Consider the following 20826-nt stretch of genomic DNA (forward strand, 5'->3'; position numbering starts at 1 on the left):
GACACATACACCATCCCACCTTCCCTTTACACCTCTCACTCTGACACATACACCATCCCACCTTCCCTTTACACCTCTCACTCTGACACACACCATCCCACCTTCCCTTTACACCTCTCACTCTGACACACACACCATCCCACCTTCCCTTTACACCTCTCACTCTGACACATACACCATCCCACCTTCCCTTTACACCTCTCACTCTGACACATACACCATCCCACCTTCCCTTTACACCTCTCCCTCACTCTGACACACACACCATCCCACCTTCCCTTTTACATCTCTCCCTCACTCTAACACACACACCATCCCACCTTCCCTTTACACCTCTCACTCTGACACATACACCATCCCACCTTCCCTTTACACCTCTCACTCTGACACACACACCATCCCACCTTCACTTTACACCTCTCACTCTGACACACACCATCCCACCTTCCCTTTACACCTCTCACTCTGACACACACACACCATCCCACCTTCCCTTTACACCTCTCCCTCACTGACACATACACCATCCCACCTTCCCTTTACACCTCTCCCTCACTCTGACACACACCATCCCACCTTCCCTTTACACCTCTCACTCTGACACACACACCATCCCACCTTCCCTTTACACCTCTCACTCTGACACACACACCATCCCACCTTCCCTTTACACCTTTCACTCTGACACACACACCATCCCACCTTCCCTTTACACCTCTCACTCTGACATATACACCATCCCACCTTCCCTTTACACCTCTCACTCTGACACACACACCATCCCACCTTCCCTTTACACCTCTCACTCTGACACATACACCATCCCACCTTCCCTTTACACCTCTCACTCTGACACACACCATCCCACCTTCCATTTACACCTCTCACTCTGACACATACACCATCCCACCTTCCCTTTACACCTCTCCCTCACTCTGACAAACACACCATCCCACCTTCCCTTTACACCTCTCACTCTGACACATACACCATCCCACCTTCCCTTTACACCTCTCACTCTGACACATACACCATCCCACCTTCCCTTTACACCTCTCCCTCACTCTGACACATACATCATCCCACCTTCCCTTTACACCTCTCACTCTGACACATACACCATCCCACCTTCCCTTTACACCTCTCCCTCACTCTGACACATACACCATCCCACTCTGTCTGCTCTGCTATCCTCTTCTACTCTGTTGGGCTTGTTCCCCCCCTCTCTCTTTTGTCATCTCTTATTCTTTTTCTCCTCATTTAAAGTCAGTCATCTCTTTGATTCTTTCTCTCACGTCTGTGATCTATGGATACATTGTTCATCGTTAGAAACAGTTAGAGGCAGAACGTTTCTCATCTGTTGTTCAGCCTGGCACAGAGAGAGAGCCTAACACTCTCGCCAAGGGATCTGAAGGAAGTATGGAGCCCATTTAAATGTCAACATCAACCACGGTCGCCTTTTAGGTGGTAGGAATAAAAGGAAAAGTTAGTGTGTCATAAGAGCAAACACTTCCTGGTCAATTAAGTGTACCTCAGTAAGACCTCCCTTGAGAAGTAGTTTCACACAAACACTATTTACAGGCAGGGGGCAGAGGGCATCCCTTAGCCAGAAAAACAACAGATAATTAGAACCCACGTGTTCACAGCTGGGAGAAAGGGATTCTTGAAAAGCTGCAGCTAATGGCAAAGGTTTGTTTCCCAGGTGGTGAAAATGAACCATTTTAACTATCAGAACAAAAGAGGATTATTTATGTAAGCTCCCTCAGCTAATGCCTAGGCTTAAGCTCGGCAGGCTAACTCAGTCTTGTGGCACACATATGACCCTGGTTAAAACCCAGTCTGTCACATATACGTCATCCAACTAAAAAGAGAATAATGAGGGCAGTGCCATTTTTTAAAAGTCATATGCATTATTTTGTGTATTTGAATACATTTTGGCATCCTGTGTGTGAATGTGTGAGTCATGCATGTTAGTGTGAGTGTCAGTGTGAACTCACTGTAAACTGGATCTGACAGCCTCCCATGATGTAATCCAGGAAGGAGTGCATCTTGATGATCTGTGGATGGGAGACAGCAGTTGAGGGCGGGGGACCTCAGCTATCCACAGTGAGAATTGACACCAATCACTTGGGGATGACATGACAGACACAGTAACTGACCACTTAGGAGCATCTTATCCCTTATTCCAGCCAATTACAAAGCAGCTAGTTTAGCATGTTAGCCATTAGCTTTGAGAAAGCAGCTGGCTGTGGGTGTTGTTCATTATGTCTCTGTTACAACTGGTGTCACATGTTGGCCAGTGTTGGGAAATACCAGAGAGGAAGAAGTGGGGATTTACTCCGACCAAAATCTGTCTACGTGAGATAAGCCTTTTTTTTTGGTCTATGCGAGTGTGTCGAATTACGAGGCTTATTTAATCTAACAGAAGTTAAATAATGTTTAGGCTGTTACAAATTATATAAGTGGATGAACATGGCATTCCGGCAACTTTAGGAAATACGACTTAGTTGTGTCTGTTGTTCACACACGTATCTGCCCTCTCATTAGCTAGAATTGTTCCACTTTATCTCCCCTCCTCCCACCTGCCTCCCATCTTTGAGAACATGTAAACTCAGCAAAAAAAGAAACGTCCTCTCATTGTCAACTGCGTTTATTTTCAGCAAACTTAACGTGCAAATATTTGTTTATACATAACAAGATTCAACAACTGAAACATAAACCAAACAAGTTCCACAGACATGTGACTAACAGAAATGTAATAATGTGTCCTCCTCATGGACTGCACCAGATTTGCAAGTTCTTGCTGTGAGATGTTACCACACTCTTCCACCAAGGCACCTGCAAGATCCCGGACATTTCTGGGGAAATTGGCCCTAGCCCTCACCCTCTGATCCAACAGGTCCCAGACGTGCTCAATGGGATTGAGATCCGGGCTCTTCGCTGGCCATGGCAGAACACTGACATTCCTGTCTTGCAGGAAATCATGCACAGAACAAGCAGTATGGCTGGTGGCATTGTCATGCTGGAGGGTCATGTCAGGATGAGCCTGCAGGAAGGGTACCGCATGAGGGAGGAGGATGTCTTCCATGTAACACACAGCATTAAGATTGCCTGCAATGACAACAAGCTCAGTCTGAGCTACAGACCCTCCACTTCCAAATCGATCCCGCTCCAGAGTACAGGCCTCGGTGTAACACTCAGTGAAGAGCACTTTCTGCCAGCCCTGTCTGGTCCAGCGACGGTGGGTTTGTGCCCATAGGCGACGTTGTTGCCGGTGATGTCTGGTGAGGACCTGCCTTACAACAGGTCTACAAGCCCTCAGTCCAGCCTCTCTCAGCCTATTGCGGACAGTCTGAGCACTGATGGAGGGATTGTGCGTTCCTGGTGTAACTCGGCAGTTGTTGTTGCCATCCTGTACCTGTCCCGCAAGTGTTGTCATGTCTGCTCCCGCTCTTTCCTTCCCCTGGCGCTTGAAGGCCCCAGGTTGCCCTGCATCATGCACTCCTGCCATCCATCACGCACACCTGCCTTCCCTCGTCATGCGCATCAGCATCATTGGACTCACCTGGACTCACTTATCACCTGTTAATTTCCTCCACTATATTTGTCAGTTCCCCAGCTCTGTTCCCTGCTGCATTGTATTGTTTGCTGATGCTGTTCCTGTCTCGTTCCATGTCCGTTATTTATTAAATGTTTTACCTGCTTCCTCTCTCCAGCGTCAACTCATGTGACAGAATGCAGCAGCCAACATACGAAGCATCGGGGAGTACTGGCATTCCGGTTGGTATGGTGGCATCGGCTCTGGGTCGCCACCGATGGAACCGGAGGTGCCTAGCCAGCTTGTCGTGCTTCCACGCCCTAGCTGACTCGAGAGGTTTCCTTTCCCCGGTTGGCTTGGAAGGCGCCAATCCCACATCGGGCCTCAGCCGGATTGTCAGTTCTTGTTCGCCCAGCCGGTCCAGGAGTTTTTGTTTTTGTTTTGTTGGTGACGTCGGGGTGGATTCTATGGCAGATGGAACCGGGGGTGCCTAATAAGCCGGCCCGTCGGGCTTTCACGCCCTGGCTGGCTCGGGAGGTTTCCTTGCCTCAGTTGGCTCGGTGGCTTCCCATCCCACGTCACACTCCACCGGATCTTTGGGCTCCCTCTCTGCAGCGGGATCGACAGGCGTCTTGCCTCAGCCAGATCCTCGGGCTTCCATGCCTCAGCTGGGTCGCCAGGCTCTCACACTCCTGCCGGTTTGTCGGGATTCCACGCCCCAACTGGCTTGCCCAGCGCCCACGTCTCGGCCGGTTAGCCCAGGTGGGACGCCTGGGGGGGTACTGTCACGTCTACTCCTGCTCTTCCCTCCCCCTGGCGCTTGAGGGCGCCAGGTTGCCCTGCATCATGCACTCCTGCCATCCATCACGCACACCTGCCTTCCCTCGTCACGAGCATCAGCATTATTGGACTCACCTGGACTCACTTATCACCTGTTAATTTCCTCCCCTATATTTGTCAGTTCCCCAACTCTGTTCCCCGCTACTGAATTGTATTGTTTTTTGTCCTTAGTATTAGTTTTCTGACGCTGTTCCTGTCTCGTTTCATGTCCGTTATTTATTAAAAGTTTTACTCCCCGTTCCTGCTTCGTCTCTCCAGCGTCAACTCATGTGACATGTGTGATGTTCGGATGTACCGATCCTGTGCAGGTGTTGTTACACGTGGTCTGCCACTGCGAGGACGATCAGCTGTCCATCCTGTCTCCCTGTAGTGCTGTCTTAGGCATCTCACAGTATGGACATTGCAATTTATTGCCCTGGCCACATCTGCAGTCCTCATGCCTCCCAATAGCATCCTAAAGCACGTTCACACAGATGAGCAGGGACCCTGGACATCTTTCTTTTGGTGTATTTCAGAGACAGTAGAAAGGCCTCTTTAATGTCCTAAGTTTTCATAACTGTGACCTTAATTACCTACCATCTGTAAGCTGTTAGTTTCTCAACGACCGTTCCACAGGTGCATGTTCATTCATTGTTTATGGTTCATTGAACAAGCATGGGAAACAGTGTTTAAACAATTTACAATGAAGATCTTTGAAGTTATTTGGATTTTTACTAATTACCTTTGAAAGACAGAGTCCTGAAAAGGGACATTTATTTTTTTGCTGAGTTTATTTCCTTTGTTGGAGCGGTCACTCGACTATCTTCTCAATATAATAGATCATCTTGGTAAGTAGCAATCTGCCAATAAAGACACTGAGAAAGGCCAGCACTTATTTAATGGGAATATGTCTGCATTTAAAAACAACATTAGCTATTCCACAGTGTCTCCATGCAGACATAGTTGTCCCCAAAATGGCACTAATTTTAAGGTCATCCGTGGGTTCAGCAGATGGAAGAAATGTCATATTAGTCAGATTCCATCTGATCACAACCATCCTTCACATCCATAACAGCAACAGGATGATAAATGTTCTGGAACCGTCTGCCAATGAGACTTAGACATCAGGTTAGAGAAAGTGGTGGGCGGAGGAAGGATGGAATGAGTGTGTGAATGAGAGAGAATCGTGAATCACCTTGCACTGATTGAGAATGACGATACCAGAGTTCTTGTAATTCTTCTTCTTGATCTGATACTTGGGGTTTATACACTCCCATTGGACCTGGCGTTGATCAAATATAAAAACACTATCACAATAAGTACAGTATCATCCCTACAGTATGTGACTTGGTGGCGGGAGACTGACTGTGCTAAACAGAGTTTAAAAGAATCATTCAAAAATGACAGAATTGATAGACTATATCATCCCATTGGATAACATGGAGCGATGGTAGTGGAGGCCAGACAATGGAGTGAAAGAAAGCAATATGATCCACAGCAATGAGAAGTGGCAAGGAAATGGAACTGTGGAGCGTGTTAGGGAGAATAATTAGCAAATCCAAGCAACAGCAGCCTGACGAGGTTTGGTTTCTGGATCATTTGTTCGTCACTAATGAGGGGAGCATTATCCATTCAGGACTGTTCAGATTAGCCCAGTCATTTCAATCTGCTGCTAAAAAACAGAAAACAACTCCTGTGTTAAAATCCACCACTTTTCCTCTAAGGGTCATGGGAGAGAAAAACAAAACATCAGTCACCTAATCGTCTCAGGGACAGGCTGTCCGTGCCGTTCTCTGTCGTTCTCTTTAGCTTACAAAACCGATTATATGACCATTATCATAAAAGTGGATACCCAACTAGTTGTAGCTCCATGAATGATTAGCAGATAATGGGTAAAAAAAACTAGATATCTCCATCAGCCAAATCACCAATTTCAGTAGGAGTCAAAAGCCCCTGTGTATCCTACAGCATATGTGGCATTGGAGTCAAATGAAATGGGCCGTACTGTAACGGGTTTAATGCCCGCATGTCCTGCAGTCTTCTTAAATTCCATGAAGGAGCCAATTAGTGGTGTGACCGGCCTTTAACCTCTTAGAGCTCTAGGGGCGCTATTTCATTTTTGGATAAAAAACGTTCCCGTTTTAAGCGCGATATTTTGTCACGAAAAGATGCTCGACTATGCATATTCTTGACAGTTTTGGAAAGAAAACACTCTGAAGTTTCAGAATCTGCAAAGATTTTGTCTGTAAGTGCCCCAGAACTCATTCTACAGGCGAAACCAAGATGATGCATCACCCAGGAATTAGCAGAATTTCTGAAGCTCTGTTTTCCATTCTCTCCTTATATGGCTGTGATTGCGCAACGAATGAGCCTACACTTTCTGTCGTTCGCCCAAGGTCTTAGCAGCATTGTGACGTATTTGTAGGCATATCATTGGAAGATTGACCATAAGAGACTACATTTCCCAAGTGTCCGCCTGGTGTCCTGCGTCGAATTCGGTGCGCAATTGCCAGCTGCTTCCACTTTACCATTTGATTCAGGGGAGAAAGCATGTGTCCAAGAACGATGTATCAATGAAGAGATATGTGAAAAACACCTTGATGATTGATTCTAAACAACGTTTGCCATGTTTTCAGTCGATATTATGGAGTTAATTTGGAAAAAAGTTTGCGTTTTGAGGACTGAATTTATGGATTTTTTTTGGTGGCCAAATGTGATGTATAAAACAGAGCTATTTCTAATACACAAGGAATCTTTTTGGAAAAACTGAGCATCTGCTATCTAACTGAGAGTATCCTCATTGAAAACATCAGAAGTTCTTCAAAGGTAAATGATTTTATTTGAAGGCTTTTATGTTTTTGTTAATGTTGCGTGCTGGATGCTAACGCTAATGCTAACGCTAAATGCTAACGCGAAATGCTAACTCTAGCTAGCTACTTTTACACAAATTATTGTTTTCCTATGGTTGAGAAGCATATTTTGAAAATCTGAGATGACAGTGTTGTTTACAAAAGGCTAAGCTTGAGAGATGGCATATTTATTTCATTTCATTTGCGATTTTCATAAATAGTTAACGTTGTGTTATGCTAATGAGCTTGCTGATAGATTTACACAATCCTGGATACAGGGTTTTTTTCATAGCTAAACGTGACGCAGAAAACGGAGCGATTTGTCCTAAACAAATAATCTTTCAGGAAAAACTGAACATTTGCTATCTGAGAGTCTCCTCATTGAAAACATCTGAAGTTCTTCAAAGGTAAATGATTTTTTTGAATGCTTTTCTGTTTTTTTGTGTAAATGTTGCCAGCTGAATGTTAATGCTAAATGCTACGTTAGCCATCAATACTGTTACACAAATGCTTGTTTTGCAATGGTTGAGAAGCATATTTTGAAAATCTGAGATGACAGTGTTGTTAACAAAAGGCTAAGCTTGAGAGCTAGCATATTTATTTCATTTCATTTGCGATTTTCATGAATAGTTAACGTTGCGTTATGGTAATGAGCTTGAGTCTGTATTCACGAACCCGGATCCGGGATGGGGAGATCAGAAAGGTTAAAAGCTTGCTGCGTTTGAGGCCCGAGCACCGTAGGGTTTATTTAGACTACGAAGTGAGCCACATTGTAATATAATTAGCCTAGAAGCCTCAGCCTGGAGCTCCTTTTGTGTGCTAATGAAGACACAGCTGTCTGCCTGGGCCAGTCGGCGTGATGAAGGAGAGGCGTCCAGCGTTGTACGGCACTACGGGTTGTCACCTGTCATCCTCACCTTGAACGTCGACTAATTAAATGCATTCTTTCTTGTTCTTGTTCCAAGGGAAGCTGTTCGGTTTGCAAAACTCTGGACATTAGGTAAAAACTTTAAATGTCTTGAAACAGTCTCCTCAAACTGTCTCTTTAAGTGGTGATGAAGGCTGATCTCAATTAAAAGAGTAAAAAATAAATCTGTCTATATCAAAGTGCCTTCAATTGAAATCAAGGTTAAGTACCCTTTGACCTTTTAGGGCTGCAGTCCCGTTATCATTTTACAGAAATACTCAGTTATACACATGGAATTATAGATATACCTTTCCTTAATGCAACCGCTGTGTCAGATTTCAAAAAAACTTTATGGAAAAAGCAAACCATGCAATAATCTGAGACGGCGCCCAGAAAATAAATAAAATTATCCGCCAGGTTGGAGTCAACAGAAACCAGAAATCACATTATAAATATTCCCTTACCTTTGATGATCTTCATCAGAATGCACTCCCAGGAATCCTAGTTCCACAATAAATGCTTGAATTGTTCAATAATGGCCATTATTTATGTCCAAGTAGCAACTTTTGTTAGGGCTTAGGTATACAAAACGCTCGTGCAGATCCATCCAAATGTCGGACAAAAACATCAAAAAGTTATATTACAGGTCGAAGAAACTTGTCAAACTAAGTATAGAATCAATCTTTAGGGTGTTGTGGAGAGTTCTCCAACTGGAGAATTCCTTTGTGTGTAGAGTTTGGATTTCATCTCAGGTTTTTGCCTGCCATATGAGTTCTGTTATACTCACAGACATCATTCAAACAGTTTTAGAAACTTCAGAGTGTTTTCTATCCAATACTACTAATAACATGCATATATTAGCAACTGGGACTGAGGAGCAGGCCGTTTACTCTGGGCACCTCTGGGCAACTTTCATCCAAGCTACTCAATACTGACCCTGCAGCCATAAGAAATAAGGTAAGGGTTATGGTTAAGGTTAGGGTGAGGGTAGGGGTTAAGGTTAGGGTAGGGATGTCACAAGGATGCCGAATAGCACTAACCATGGCTCAATGGATCCATTACCAAGCATTCTGAGCTGGAAGGAAACAGCAAGGATTCTTTCCCAAACACACCAGGCAGGACAGAACTTTCACTCTCTCACACCCTTGTCCTCCATACAGTGAAGGAGAGAGTGCTGATTTCTGAATTATACTGGTACAGAGAGAGAGACAGAGGAGACGGTGGCTACCGGATGATGGGGAGGCTCCTAGCTGAGAGATATCCATTGTCATTTGTTTGGTTTTTCCTGAAGGCTTCTGTCCTACTCTTCCCTGTGGAGCGCTGAAATATCCTCAGCACCCAATAAGAGAAGTAAGTATCTCCTCCGGGGGAGAAAAATGTCCTGAGCCCCAAATGGCCCCATGCCACTGCATTTGGTCATGTCCCCCAGAGAGAGGACGCTACCCTCTGGTCACATCCCCCAGAGAGAGGACGCTACCCTCTGGTCACATCCCCCAGAGAGAGGACGCTACCCTCTGGTCACATCCCCCAGAGAGAGGACGCTACCCTCTGGTCACATCCCCCAGAGAGAGGACGCTACCCTCTGGTCACATCCCCCAGAGAGAGGACGCTACCCTCTGGTCACATCCCCCAGAGAGAGGACGCTACCCTCTGGTCACATCCCCCAGAGAGAGGACGCTACCCTCTGGTCACATCCCCCAGAGAGAGAACGCTACCCTCTGGTCACATCCCCGAGAGAGGACTCTACCCTCTGGTCACATCCCCCAGAGAGAGGACACTACCCTCTGGTCACATCCCCCAGAGAGAGGAAGCTAGATAAACCTTCAGAGGAGTTGGATGAAAACAAATCTCCTGTCGGCAACCCACATGAGCTCTGCCTCTCTAACCCACTTTTTCTCTGCTCTGACATATCATCTGGAGAGACATACATTGCAGTGAGTACAGAATCATATCAGAGTGTGATTCCTACAGTCTGAGAAGTCTTAGGTATATAATAATGACCATGTTTCACATTGTATAAATGATTGGAGACAAGCGCAGGAATACGTAATAGGGGTTTTAATACTCCACCCAAATTACACAACATAACATGAAAGGCAGGACGAAGCCCAAAACAAACACGTATACAAACACACAGGGATGTAACCCAAACAAAAGAACGAGGTTAAACCTATAATAAATACAAAGGACGAGACCCAGAATAACAATGCACGGGATGAGACCAGTAATTACACTGCACGGGATGAGACCAGTAATTACACTGCACGGGATGAGACCAGTAATTACACTGCACGGGATGAGACCAGTAATTACACTGCACGGGATGAGACCAGTAATTACACTGCACGGGATGAGACCAGTAATTACAATGCACGGGATGAGACCAGTAATTACACTGCACGGGATGAGACCAGTAATTACACTGCACGGGATGAGACCAGTAATTACACTGCACGGGATGAGACCAGTAATTACACTGCACGGGATGAGACCAATAATTACACTGCACGGGATGAGACCAGGAATTACACTGCACAGGGTGAGACCAGTAATTACACTGCACGGGATGAGACCAGTAATTACACTGCACGGGATGAGACCAGTAATTACACTGCACGGGATCCGTAATAACAATTGCATAAAACACGCAGCACGAACGCCAAAACACAGGTTCTCACAGGACCAACAGACATGGTAACAATAATCGACCAGGACAATGGGGAACAGAGGGCACATATGCAGTATACAATTACTAATCAGGGAAAATGGTAACCAGGAGTGCGAAATTAGACAGTTCAGTGAAGCCTAGAAGGCCGGTGATGTAGAACTCCGGAACTGGTGCAGGAAGGAGCAGCAGTACTGGGGGAATCCGTGACAGGCATCTAGAAATGATCATTTTACAAACCTGATTGATGCCTTCGCTACCTAAAAGAAAAACAACCAACGCTATCTAAACCCCACTTATAAACTCGCACAACACCTGTACAGCCTACCTGTCTCCCATCCATTGCCCCTCTCATCTCTTTGAATGTGGCCTGATATTCACCAATATAGTCGTGCTTCCCATTGGAGTCCCAGTCCCACACTGTGCACTGAGAGAGAGAGAGAGAGAGAGAGAGAGAGAGAGAGAGAGAGAGAGAGAGAGAGAGAGAGAGAGAGAGAGAGAGAGAGAGAGAGAGAGAGAGAGAGGAGATGAGAAGAGAGAAAGAGTAGGTTAGAAAAAGTGACTTCAGTTAATGATCAAATACTACGGTGTCAATATGTACATATCACCTAAACCCATCTGTGAATGCTGCAGTTGAACAAGATCTCCAGACTGAATGTGACCAACTCTGTGATGTCATGTAGATTCTGGTATGGTTGAAAGCTCTTCCCCTGGTGTTCACACTCATTACAACTCACTGTGACCAGTTTCAGAACTAGAGCAGACTCCCCTGTGATGCTTCTCCATTAATAAATCAGTAAGGCGACTTTGCTGGAGTTTTAATAGTCTCATGAAATATAGAATTGAGGATGTGAAAGGCTTTTGACATAAGACAGAGAGAGAGAACATTGAATTTGTGTGTATATGTTTATTTTGTTTAACATTATATATTTTTAAGTGAATTCCTACACTTAATTTTTAAGCACACATTTTATCATAATTTCTTATAAAAAGATCTGTCAGCGGTATTTTGCAGAGGGGGAACACTAACTGGACCAGGCAAAAAGTACCCTCTCAACCCCCCTCCCTTTTCTCCTTAGTAAGTGGTTTCTTCCAAGGTGCACCACCGAGCAAAGATATGCTAAGCAGGTCACTAGATACTCTTGTGCATGCAGACAGTATCGTCAGTTGAGGAGGAGAGAGAGTGTTGAGTTACATGCACAGCGTTTGATTTGATTTTTGCTGCCAGTGATGGGCAGGACTCGCAGGAGGAATGTATGTAAATCATTGTCCGGGTCGTTGTCCTGTTGGAAGGTGAAACTTTACCCCAGTCTCAGGTCCTGAGAGCTCTTGAACAGGTTTTCATCAAGGATCTCTCTGTGCTCCATTCATCTTTTCCTCGATCCTGCTTGTCTCCCAGTCCCTGTTGTTGAAAAACATCCCCAACGCATGATGCCGCCCCCACCATGCTTCATCGCCAGACGTGACATTTGGCATTCAGGCTAAAGAGTTCAATCTTGGTTTCATCAGACCAGAGAATCTTGTTTCTCAGAGAATCTTGTTTCTCATGGTCTGAAAGTCTTTAGCTGCCTTTTGGCAAACTCCAATCGGGCTTTTATATGCCTTTTACTCAGGAGTGGCTTCCGTCTGGCCACTCTACCATAAAGGCCTGATTGGTGGAGTGCTGCAGAGATGGTTGTCCTTCTGGAAGGTTCTCCCATCTCTACAGAGGAACTCAGGAGCTCTGTCAGAGTCACCATCGGGTTCTTGGTCACCTCCCTGACCAAGGCATTTCTCCCCCGATTGCTCAGTTTGGCCGGGCGTCCAGCTCTTGGAAGAGTCTTGGTGGTTAAGAATGAGGACACTGTGTTCTTGGGGACCTTCAATGCTACAGACATTTTTTGGTAAACTTCCCCAGATCTGTGCCTCGACACAATCCTGTCTCGGAGCTCTATGGACAATTCCTTTGACCTCATGGCTTGTTTCTTGCTCTGACATACACTGTCAACTGTGGGACACAAGTGTGTGCCTTTCCAAATCATGTCCAATCAATTTAATTTACCACAGGTGGACTCCAATGAAGTTGTAGAAACATCTCAAGGATAATTCATGGAAACAGGATGCACCTGAGCTCAATTTCGAGTCTCATAGCAAAGGGTCCTAATACTTATGTAACTAAGGTATTTCTGTTTTTTACTTTTAATAAACTTGCAACATTTCTAAAAAACTGTTTTTGCTTTGTCAATATGGGGTATTGTGTGTAGGTTGATGAGTATCTGTATTTATTTAAATATTTTAAAAAAAATAAGGCTGTAACGTAACAAAATGTGGAAAAAGGAATGGGGTCTGAATACTTTCCGAATGCACTGTATGTACAGTAACAGTGTGGCAGTTGTACTAAACTCCTAAGGCATAACATTTGTCATAGAATCAACGTGCATCATTCATTAAACTGACATGTGAACAGATAAAGAGGTAAGCTTAGATAGCTTCTGTTTCACTTTTTTTTTTTTGTACATAGTATTAGACATAATGATTATGGCTCTAGATTGCAGGAACAAGCTGTTTCAGTTGTTCGAAAAATACTAAATCCTCAGAATTCCAGAGGGGGGCTGGCCAGTCCCACACACACACACAGTCTTCATCCTCACATACCTCTAAAATAATGGCTGCATGACGCCACTGTTCGTGTGTGTGTGTGTGTGTGTGTGTGTGTGTGTGTGTGTGTGTGTGTGTGTGTGTGTCTAGGTTTCACATGGATCATGGATGAATACACTGACCTCTGACCCTCATTTGGCCATTAGCTATGCTGAACATTCATCTATGATACACATTCACTGCAGTGACAATTCCAGGACAGCCTCCTACATCCATGGTTGTGTCAAGTGTCAGAACCGTGGCATTGTAACGTCTGTTTAATAAATGTGTGTTCAATTAATGCTCTTGTATTATACAGTTTGTGATAAGGAGGTTAACCTGCGCTAACATTAACAGCATCTTGTGAAAAGTCCCATTGGAGGGGAAGACATTTTATTATCCATTAAAACTAGAGGCATATTAACTCCACAGGGAATCATTCACTATCACTGCTTCTGAAACCCACACACACATCCACCCACACATCCACCCACACATCCACCCACACCCCTAACACACATCCACCCACACCCCTAACACACATCCACCCACACATCCACCCACACCCCTAACACATATCCACCCACACATCCACCCACACCCCTAACACACATCCACCCACACATCCACCCACACATCCACCCACACCCCTAACACATATCCACCCACACATCCACCCAAATCCACCCACACCCCATAACACACATCCACCCACCCACACCCCTAACACATATCCATCCACACCCCTAACACATATCCATCCACACCCCTAACACATATCCATCCACACCCCTAACACATATCCATCCACACCCCTAATAAACATCCACCCACCCACACCCCTAACACATATCCATCCACACCCCTAACACATATCCACCCACACCCCTAACACATATCCATCCACACCCCTAACACATATCCATCCACACCCCTAACACATATCCATCCACACCCCTAACACATATCCATCCACACCCCTAACACATATCCATCCACACCCCTAACACATATCCATCCACACCCCTAACACACATCCATCCACACCCCTAACACATATCCATCCATGCCCCTAACACATATCCATCCACACCCCTAACACATATCCATCCACACCCCACACACACTCGGTCATGGAATGGAAATCTGACACTGGATTAAAGGGATCAGAAGGACTTTGACACATGCTTGTCAGCCATCCGCATCTCTCTCCACAGCAACCCCACTTTCCCTCCTTAAGTAACCATGAATACTGCAAGGACAAGAGGGTCATTCCCCTTTAAAGGCCCTGTCTCTCAGCTCCATCCAGATACCCCACCAGGTAGACGGTGAGACTCCTCATTGGGCTTGGCAAGGAGGGCTAAATTGGTGTCTTTTCTACATGACTCTCTTTTCCTCTGGTGAAAGGCTCAACCAATTGGGTAGCTGTCCAATTAACAAGAAGTGATATTCAGGGGGCAGAGAGGTTGAAGGGGAGGGCGGGACTTTCATCCAAAACCATTAGCTTCCCTCATTAACTAGACAGAACTAGAAGAGCTGGGTCATATGGAATCTCTGCTTCGATATCAGAACACTGACATCATCTACTGTATGGATTCTAGATATTCTCAACTCAAGTGTGCAGTTGAAATTACTAAAGAACTTCAAAGAACTTATCACATTTCAATAAGATGATGACTGAGACCCAAAGGAAGAGATAGGCCTACCACCCTCCTTTCTAAGCATTTACATACTGTCACAATGTGTTAGTTTAGCTGACCGTTCTATTTCACAGATTTGTATAATTTAGCATTACTTTTAGATAGCCCTGGCTGGCAAAGGTCTTCGTTTTGTGTAAGGAGGGTATGGATGAATATTATCTGTCCATTGATGGTTGTTGGGAACAATGCTCTTTGCTGCTCGCTGATGTGTCTGTACTTTCCAGCAATAACACTGTTGGGTCCAATAGTCACCATTACTAGCCGTGCTTCAAATATAGCGTTCCCTGACGTTCTAAATGAGCTACCCCTATGATTCTACATTATGGTCTACTATTATGATGCTACCATTATGGTCTACTATTATGATGCTACCATTATGGTCTACCATTATGATGCTACTATTATGATGCTACATTATGGTCTACTATTATGATGCTACCATTATGGTCTACTATTATGATGCTACCATTATGGTCTACTATTATGATGCTACCATTATGATGCTACCATTATGGTCTACTATCATGGTGCTACTATTATGATGTTACTATTATGATGTTACTATTATGATGTTACTATTATGATGTTACTATTATGATGTTACTATTATGATGCTACTATTATGATGCTACTATTATGATGTTACTATTATGATGCTACCATTATGGTCTACCATTATGATGCTACCATTATGATCTACTATTATGATGCTACTATTATGATGTTACTATTATGATGTTACTATTATGATGTTACGATTATGATGTTACTATTATGATGTTACTATTATGATGCTACCATTATGGTCTACCATTATGATGCTACCATTATGATCTACAATTATGATGTTACTATTATGATGTTACTATTATGATGTTACTATTATGATGTTACTATTATGATGTTACTATTATGATGTTACTATTATGATGCTACCATTATGGTCTACCATTATGATGTTACTATTATGATGTTACTATTATGATGTTACTATTATGATGTTACTATTATGTGCTACTATTATGGTGCTAGTGGGCAAGACAGTATAGGACTCACCATGTCCCACTGGATGACCAATCCCAACAGACAAACAGGAAGCTCTTTCCCTGAAACCACTAGTTGTTAAGCAGTGGCTCTGTATAATTTGAATATTTATTTCAAAAAGGTTTGCTGATACCGTGGGTGCAGTTAATATTGGTAGCAATATGGTCAGACAGTTTCTTAGCCTTCAACGTTTAAATGTGAATGATCTCTTTAGCTCCATGTCATTTCCTGCCCTGGGGTTAATTGCTGTTGGCCCCACCAACACACATCCAACCCTACAGTGACCTCATCACTCATACCCCTAAAGAGCACCACCGTGGCAACTGGGGCTGATTGAAATCTTGGGATGGAGAGGAGAGGTGTGATTGGTAACATGGAGGGATTGGGACAAGAAGTAGGTGGGAGGGAGTTGGGGGTGGGGGCAGCGACAGCTTAACCTCCTCCCACCTCCGCACCACCCTCTCTATCTCCTTGACTGGAGAGGAGGGAATGAAGAATAGAGGGAAGGAGAGAGAGAAAGAGAGAGAGAGAGAGAGACTCAGTGCCCCTAAACACAATGAGACACTGCTGCAGCTCATTGTTGGTGCCTAAATGTTTAATGAGAAAGTCTTATTTGTTTAGAGCAGGCCCTTCAGGCGCTCATTAGACTAACTGTAGTTTAATGATTTAGTAATGCCAGGGAGTTAGAAAGGGGGGAAAAGGCAATAATACACACACACACAAACAAGCACACACACGAGGCAATAAAGGCAAAAAGGGGAAGATGCTGACCATGTGAGACAGAAGGAGGGGGGCTGAAAGAGAACACGAGAGGGAGGAAAGAGGAGGAGTTATAAAGGTGGTGGGGGCGGGGCGTTTGAGAGTCTCTCTCTTTCCACTCCCCTGGTCTAATAGACGTCCCCCGTCTTGGTCCTGTATGATCAGGCCAAGCCACAAATGACTCGTCTAGAGAGCCCTCAAACTCAACTCTGAACCTCGATGCCAGTTCATTTTTACATTGTTCCCCTCTAATCAGGGACTGATTGACTGGAGAGGAGGAAATGAAAAATAGAGGGAAGGAGAGAGAGACCAATCAGGGACTGATTTAGACCTGGGACACCAGGTGGGTGGTATTAATTATCAAGTAGAACAGAAAACCAGGGATAAGAGTTGAATACCCCTGCTATAGAGAATCCCCTTCCTCCTTAGTCTAGCACTCCCTCCTGACTCTAGTAGACAAACCCCTCATAGGATTGAGGCCATGGTGCTGAAATCAGTATTGCTCACCTGCCAGTCAGTCCACTACTGTGGCAAAAGTGCACAATCAGGTCCCCTGGGCTGGCGAGAAGACATAGAGCCAAGCACATACATACATACATACAATCAATCAGACACACACGTCTATACCTTTAGAGGCCGGTCATGGTCTCCACTGCAGAGGGAATTCAGGGAAGTCTTGAAGGTTTTCCACACCGGGTTAAGGTTGTTCATAACAGTCTGTGAGTGAAACAGGAAAGAGAAATGGAAATAAGCTAAAGCAATTGGATGGATCTGTTTGAACAAAACGACTGCTGGTTTTACCTCTGTTCTGTGCACAAGCTGTAGCGTGTCGTCATCGTTCATCCTGAAGATCTCCAGGAAAGGGTCTGATTTGCTAAAAAAGTCCTGCACAGAGAGATACATGGTGGGCTTTCAGAAATACATCAACTACCATCTTAATGCCATGCTGAGGGATTGCAATATTTCCCTCCCAACCGCTTTGGCCCTAAAACTGTGAAAGTGGTCAATAAAATACCTAACGTTGTTGTGCGGAAGATGGTTGCCATGTTGTCCAAATTCATGCATTTATCAAAGTCAACAACACACTGAGGTCCTCTACAAACGCTCCTGTATGTGTATAGGTAATCTACATGGAATATATATTACACATAGGATATACTGTACTGACATCTAACTAACTCTCTGCCACTATATCTCTTCCTGTGAGGCTGGTCTTTCTCCTTCCTGTTCATTGATTCATAGAGCTGAGCTGTGATGCAATCTGTAGGAGGGTTATCTCTGGTAACTCCCTAGACGGGTGCCAAAACTCCTGAACAGCTAAATTAGCTGAAGAAATACTGTACCTCATACAATACTCCAGACCCTGAGGTTGTAACTCGTTACAGTATACAGCTAAGACGCCTTTCAAATTGTCTTGGTACTTTGACTTATCTAATAAGAGCAGCACTGGGAAGTAGAAAATCACAGATTGTTCTCAACACTTTTGAACAACAAGTAGAAATGTCAAATTGCAGATTGCATTTCTTCAACAAGCAGGACGCACAGGATGTACTTCAAAATCCCGGTCATTGGAAAGAGAAAGAGACGCAGGTATAGAGGACATAGGGAGAGGTGCCTTGTAAGGATCCGCCAACGGCGAGTGGGAAATCTGCCCTCACCATCAGTATTACTTGCCAACGTACAATCATTGAACAATAAATTAGACGATGATTAGACGTACGATCACGATCACATTAGACGTACGATCACAAATATCCTACCAACAGGACATCAAAAACTGTAATATCTTGTGTTTCACCAAATCGTGGCTGAATGACGACATGGATAACATTCAGCTGGTTGTAACGCCCGGGGTGTAGTGGGAAAGAAGTCAGGCGCAGGAAGCAGAGAGTTCAGGGTAGCGCTACTTTTTAATGCACCACAACAGTGAACAGACGCCATCCCTAACAAATGCCCCAAACACGGGGGACTTAAACAGTCCAGCAAAATCCAAACACATGGACCACCGTGACATACAGCCGTGTACACAGGTACACTGAAAATAATCCTGCACAACCAGCAGGCGGGCCGGCTGGTAAATAAAGCCCAACCAATTAACCTAAACTAAACACAGGTGCAACCAAAAAACAGAAAAGGGGGAAAAGGGATCAGTGGCAGCTAGTAGGCCGGTGACGACGACCGCCAAGCGCCACCCGAACAGGAAGGGGAGCCACCTTCGGTAGGTGGGATATACGCTGCACTGGCTAGATAGAACAGCACACTCCGAAGACGAGGGTGGTCTGTGTATATTAGTAAACAACAGCTGGTGCACGAAATCTAAGGAAGTCTCTATATTTTGCTCGCCTGAAGTGGAGTATCTCATGATAGTGTTCATCTATATTTTGTGTGGCTGTTTATTTACCACCACAGACGGATGCTGGCACTAAGACTGCACTCAGTCAGCTGTATAAGGTAATAAGAAAACAGGAAACTGCTCACCCAGAAGCTTCTAGTGGCCGGGGACTTAAATGCAGGGAAACATTAATCCATTTTACCTCATTTCTATCAGCATGTTATATGTCAACCAGAGGGGGAAAAAATTCTAGATCACCTTTACTCCACACACAGAGACGCGTACAAAGCTCTCCCTCGCCCTCCTTTGGCAAATTTGACCATAATTCTATCCTCCTGATCCCTGCCGACAAGCAAAAACTAAAGCAGGAAGCACCAGTGACTCGGTCTATTAAAAAAGCAGCCAGATAAAGCAGATGCTAAACTACAGGACTGTTTTGCTATCACAGACTGGAACATGTTCCGGGATTCTTCCAATGGCATTGAGGAGTACACCACATCAGTCACTGGCTTTATCAAAAAGTGCATCGAGGAAGTCGTCTCCACAGTGAAAGTGCATACATAGCCCAACCAGAAGCCATGGATTACAGACAACATTCCCACTGAGCTAAAGGGTAGGTGCGGAACTATAACCTGGAAGCTTATAAGAAATCCTGCTACGACGAACCATCAGACAGGTAAAGCGCCAATAAAGGACTAAAATTGAATCGTACTACACTGGCTCCGATGCTCATCGGGTGTGGCAGGGCCTGCAAACTATTACAGACTACAAATGGAAGCACAGCCGCGAGCTGTCCAGTGACACGAACCTACCAGACGAGCTAAATCACTTCTATGCTCGCTTCGAGGCAAGCAACACTGAGGCAACACTGAGGTAGCCGATGTGAGTAAGGCCGCTGGCAAGGCATGTGTTGACCAACTGGCAGGTGTCTTCACTGACATTTTCAACATGTCCCTGATTGAGTCTGTAATACCAACATGTTTCAAGCAGACCACCATAGTCTCTGTGCCCAAGAACACGAAGGCAACCTGCCTAAATGACCACAGACCCGTAGCACTCAAGTCCGTAGCCGTGAGTGCTAGGCTGGTAATGGCTCACATTAACACCATTATCCCAGAAACCCTAGACCCACTCCGATTTGCATAACGCTCAAAAAGATCCACAGATGATGCAATCTCTATTGTACTCCACATTGCCCTTTCCCACCTGGACAAAATAAACACCTACGTGAGAATACTATTCATTGACTACAGCTCAGCGTTCAACACCATAGTGCCCTCAAAGCTCATCACTAAGCTAAGGATCCTGGGACTAAACACCTCCCTCTGCAACTGGGTCCTGGACTTCCTGACGGGCCGCCCAGAGGTGGTAAGGGTAGGTAGCAACACATCTGACACACTGATCCTCAATACTGGAGCACCTCAGGGGTGTGTGCTCAGTCCCCTCCTGTACTCCCTGTTCACCCATGACTGCATGGCCAGACACGACTCCAACACCATAATTAAGTTTGCAGACGACACAACAGTGGTAGGCCTGATCACCGACAACAACAAGACAGCCTATGGGGAGACACCTGGCCGGGTGGTACCAGAATAAC

General features: G+C 44.9%; 1 protein-coding gene across 2 annotated transcripts in view; it reads right to left on the reverse strand.

The window, feature by feature from the left end:
• The window catches only part of LOC110535394 (copine-4), an 86098-nt gene that overhangs the window by 15013 nt on the left and 50259 nt on the right, over positions 1 to 20826 (reverse strand). The window contains exons 6-10 of one of the 2 annotated variants that reach the window (XM_036962010.1): positions 17699 to 17782; positions 17525 to 17614; positions 11107 to 11205; positions 5553 to 5639; positions 1998 to 2057 (exon numbers count right to left, since the gene is read on the reverse strand). In XM_036962010.1, the coding sequence (XP_036817905.1) occupies positions 1998 to 2057; positions 5553 to 5639; positions 11107 to 11205; positions 17525 to 17614; positions 17699 to 17782 (420 nt within the window). The remainder of the gene's footprint in view (positions 1 to 1997; positions 2058 to 5552; positions 5640 to 11106; positions 11206 to 17524; positions 17615 to 17698; positions 17783 to 20826) is intronic. The other variant, XM_036962016.1, reaches the window with a different exon arrangement.

Source organism: Oncorhynchus mykiss, chromosome 2 (assembly GCF_013265735.2).
Source record: "Oncorhynchus mykiss isolate Arlee chromosome 2, USDA_OmykA_1.1, whole genome shotgun sequence".
Lineage (NCBI taxonomy): Eukaryota > Metazoa > Chordata > Actinopteri > Salmoniformes > Salmonidae > Oncorhynchus > Oncorhynchus mykiss.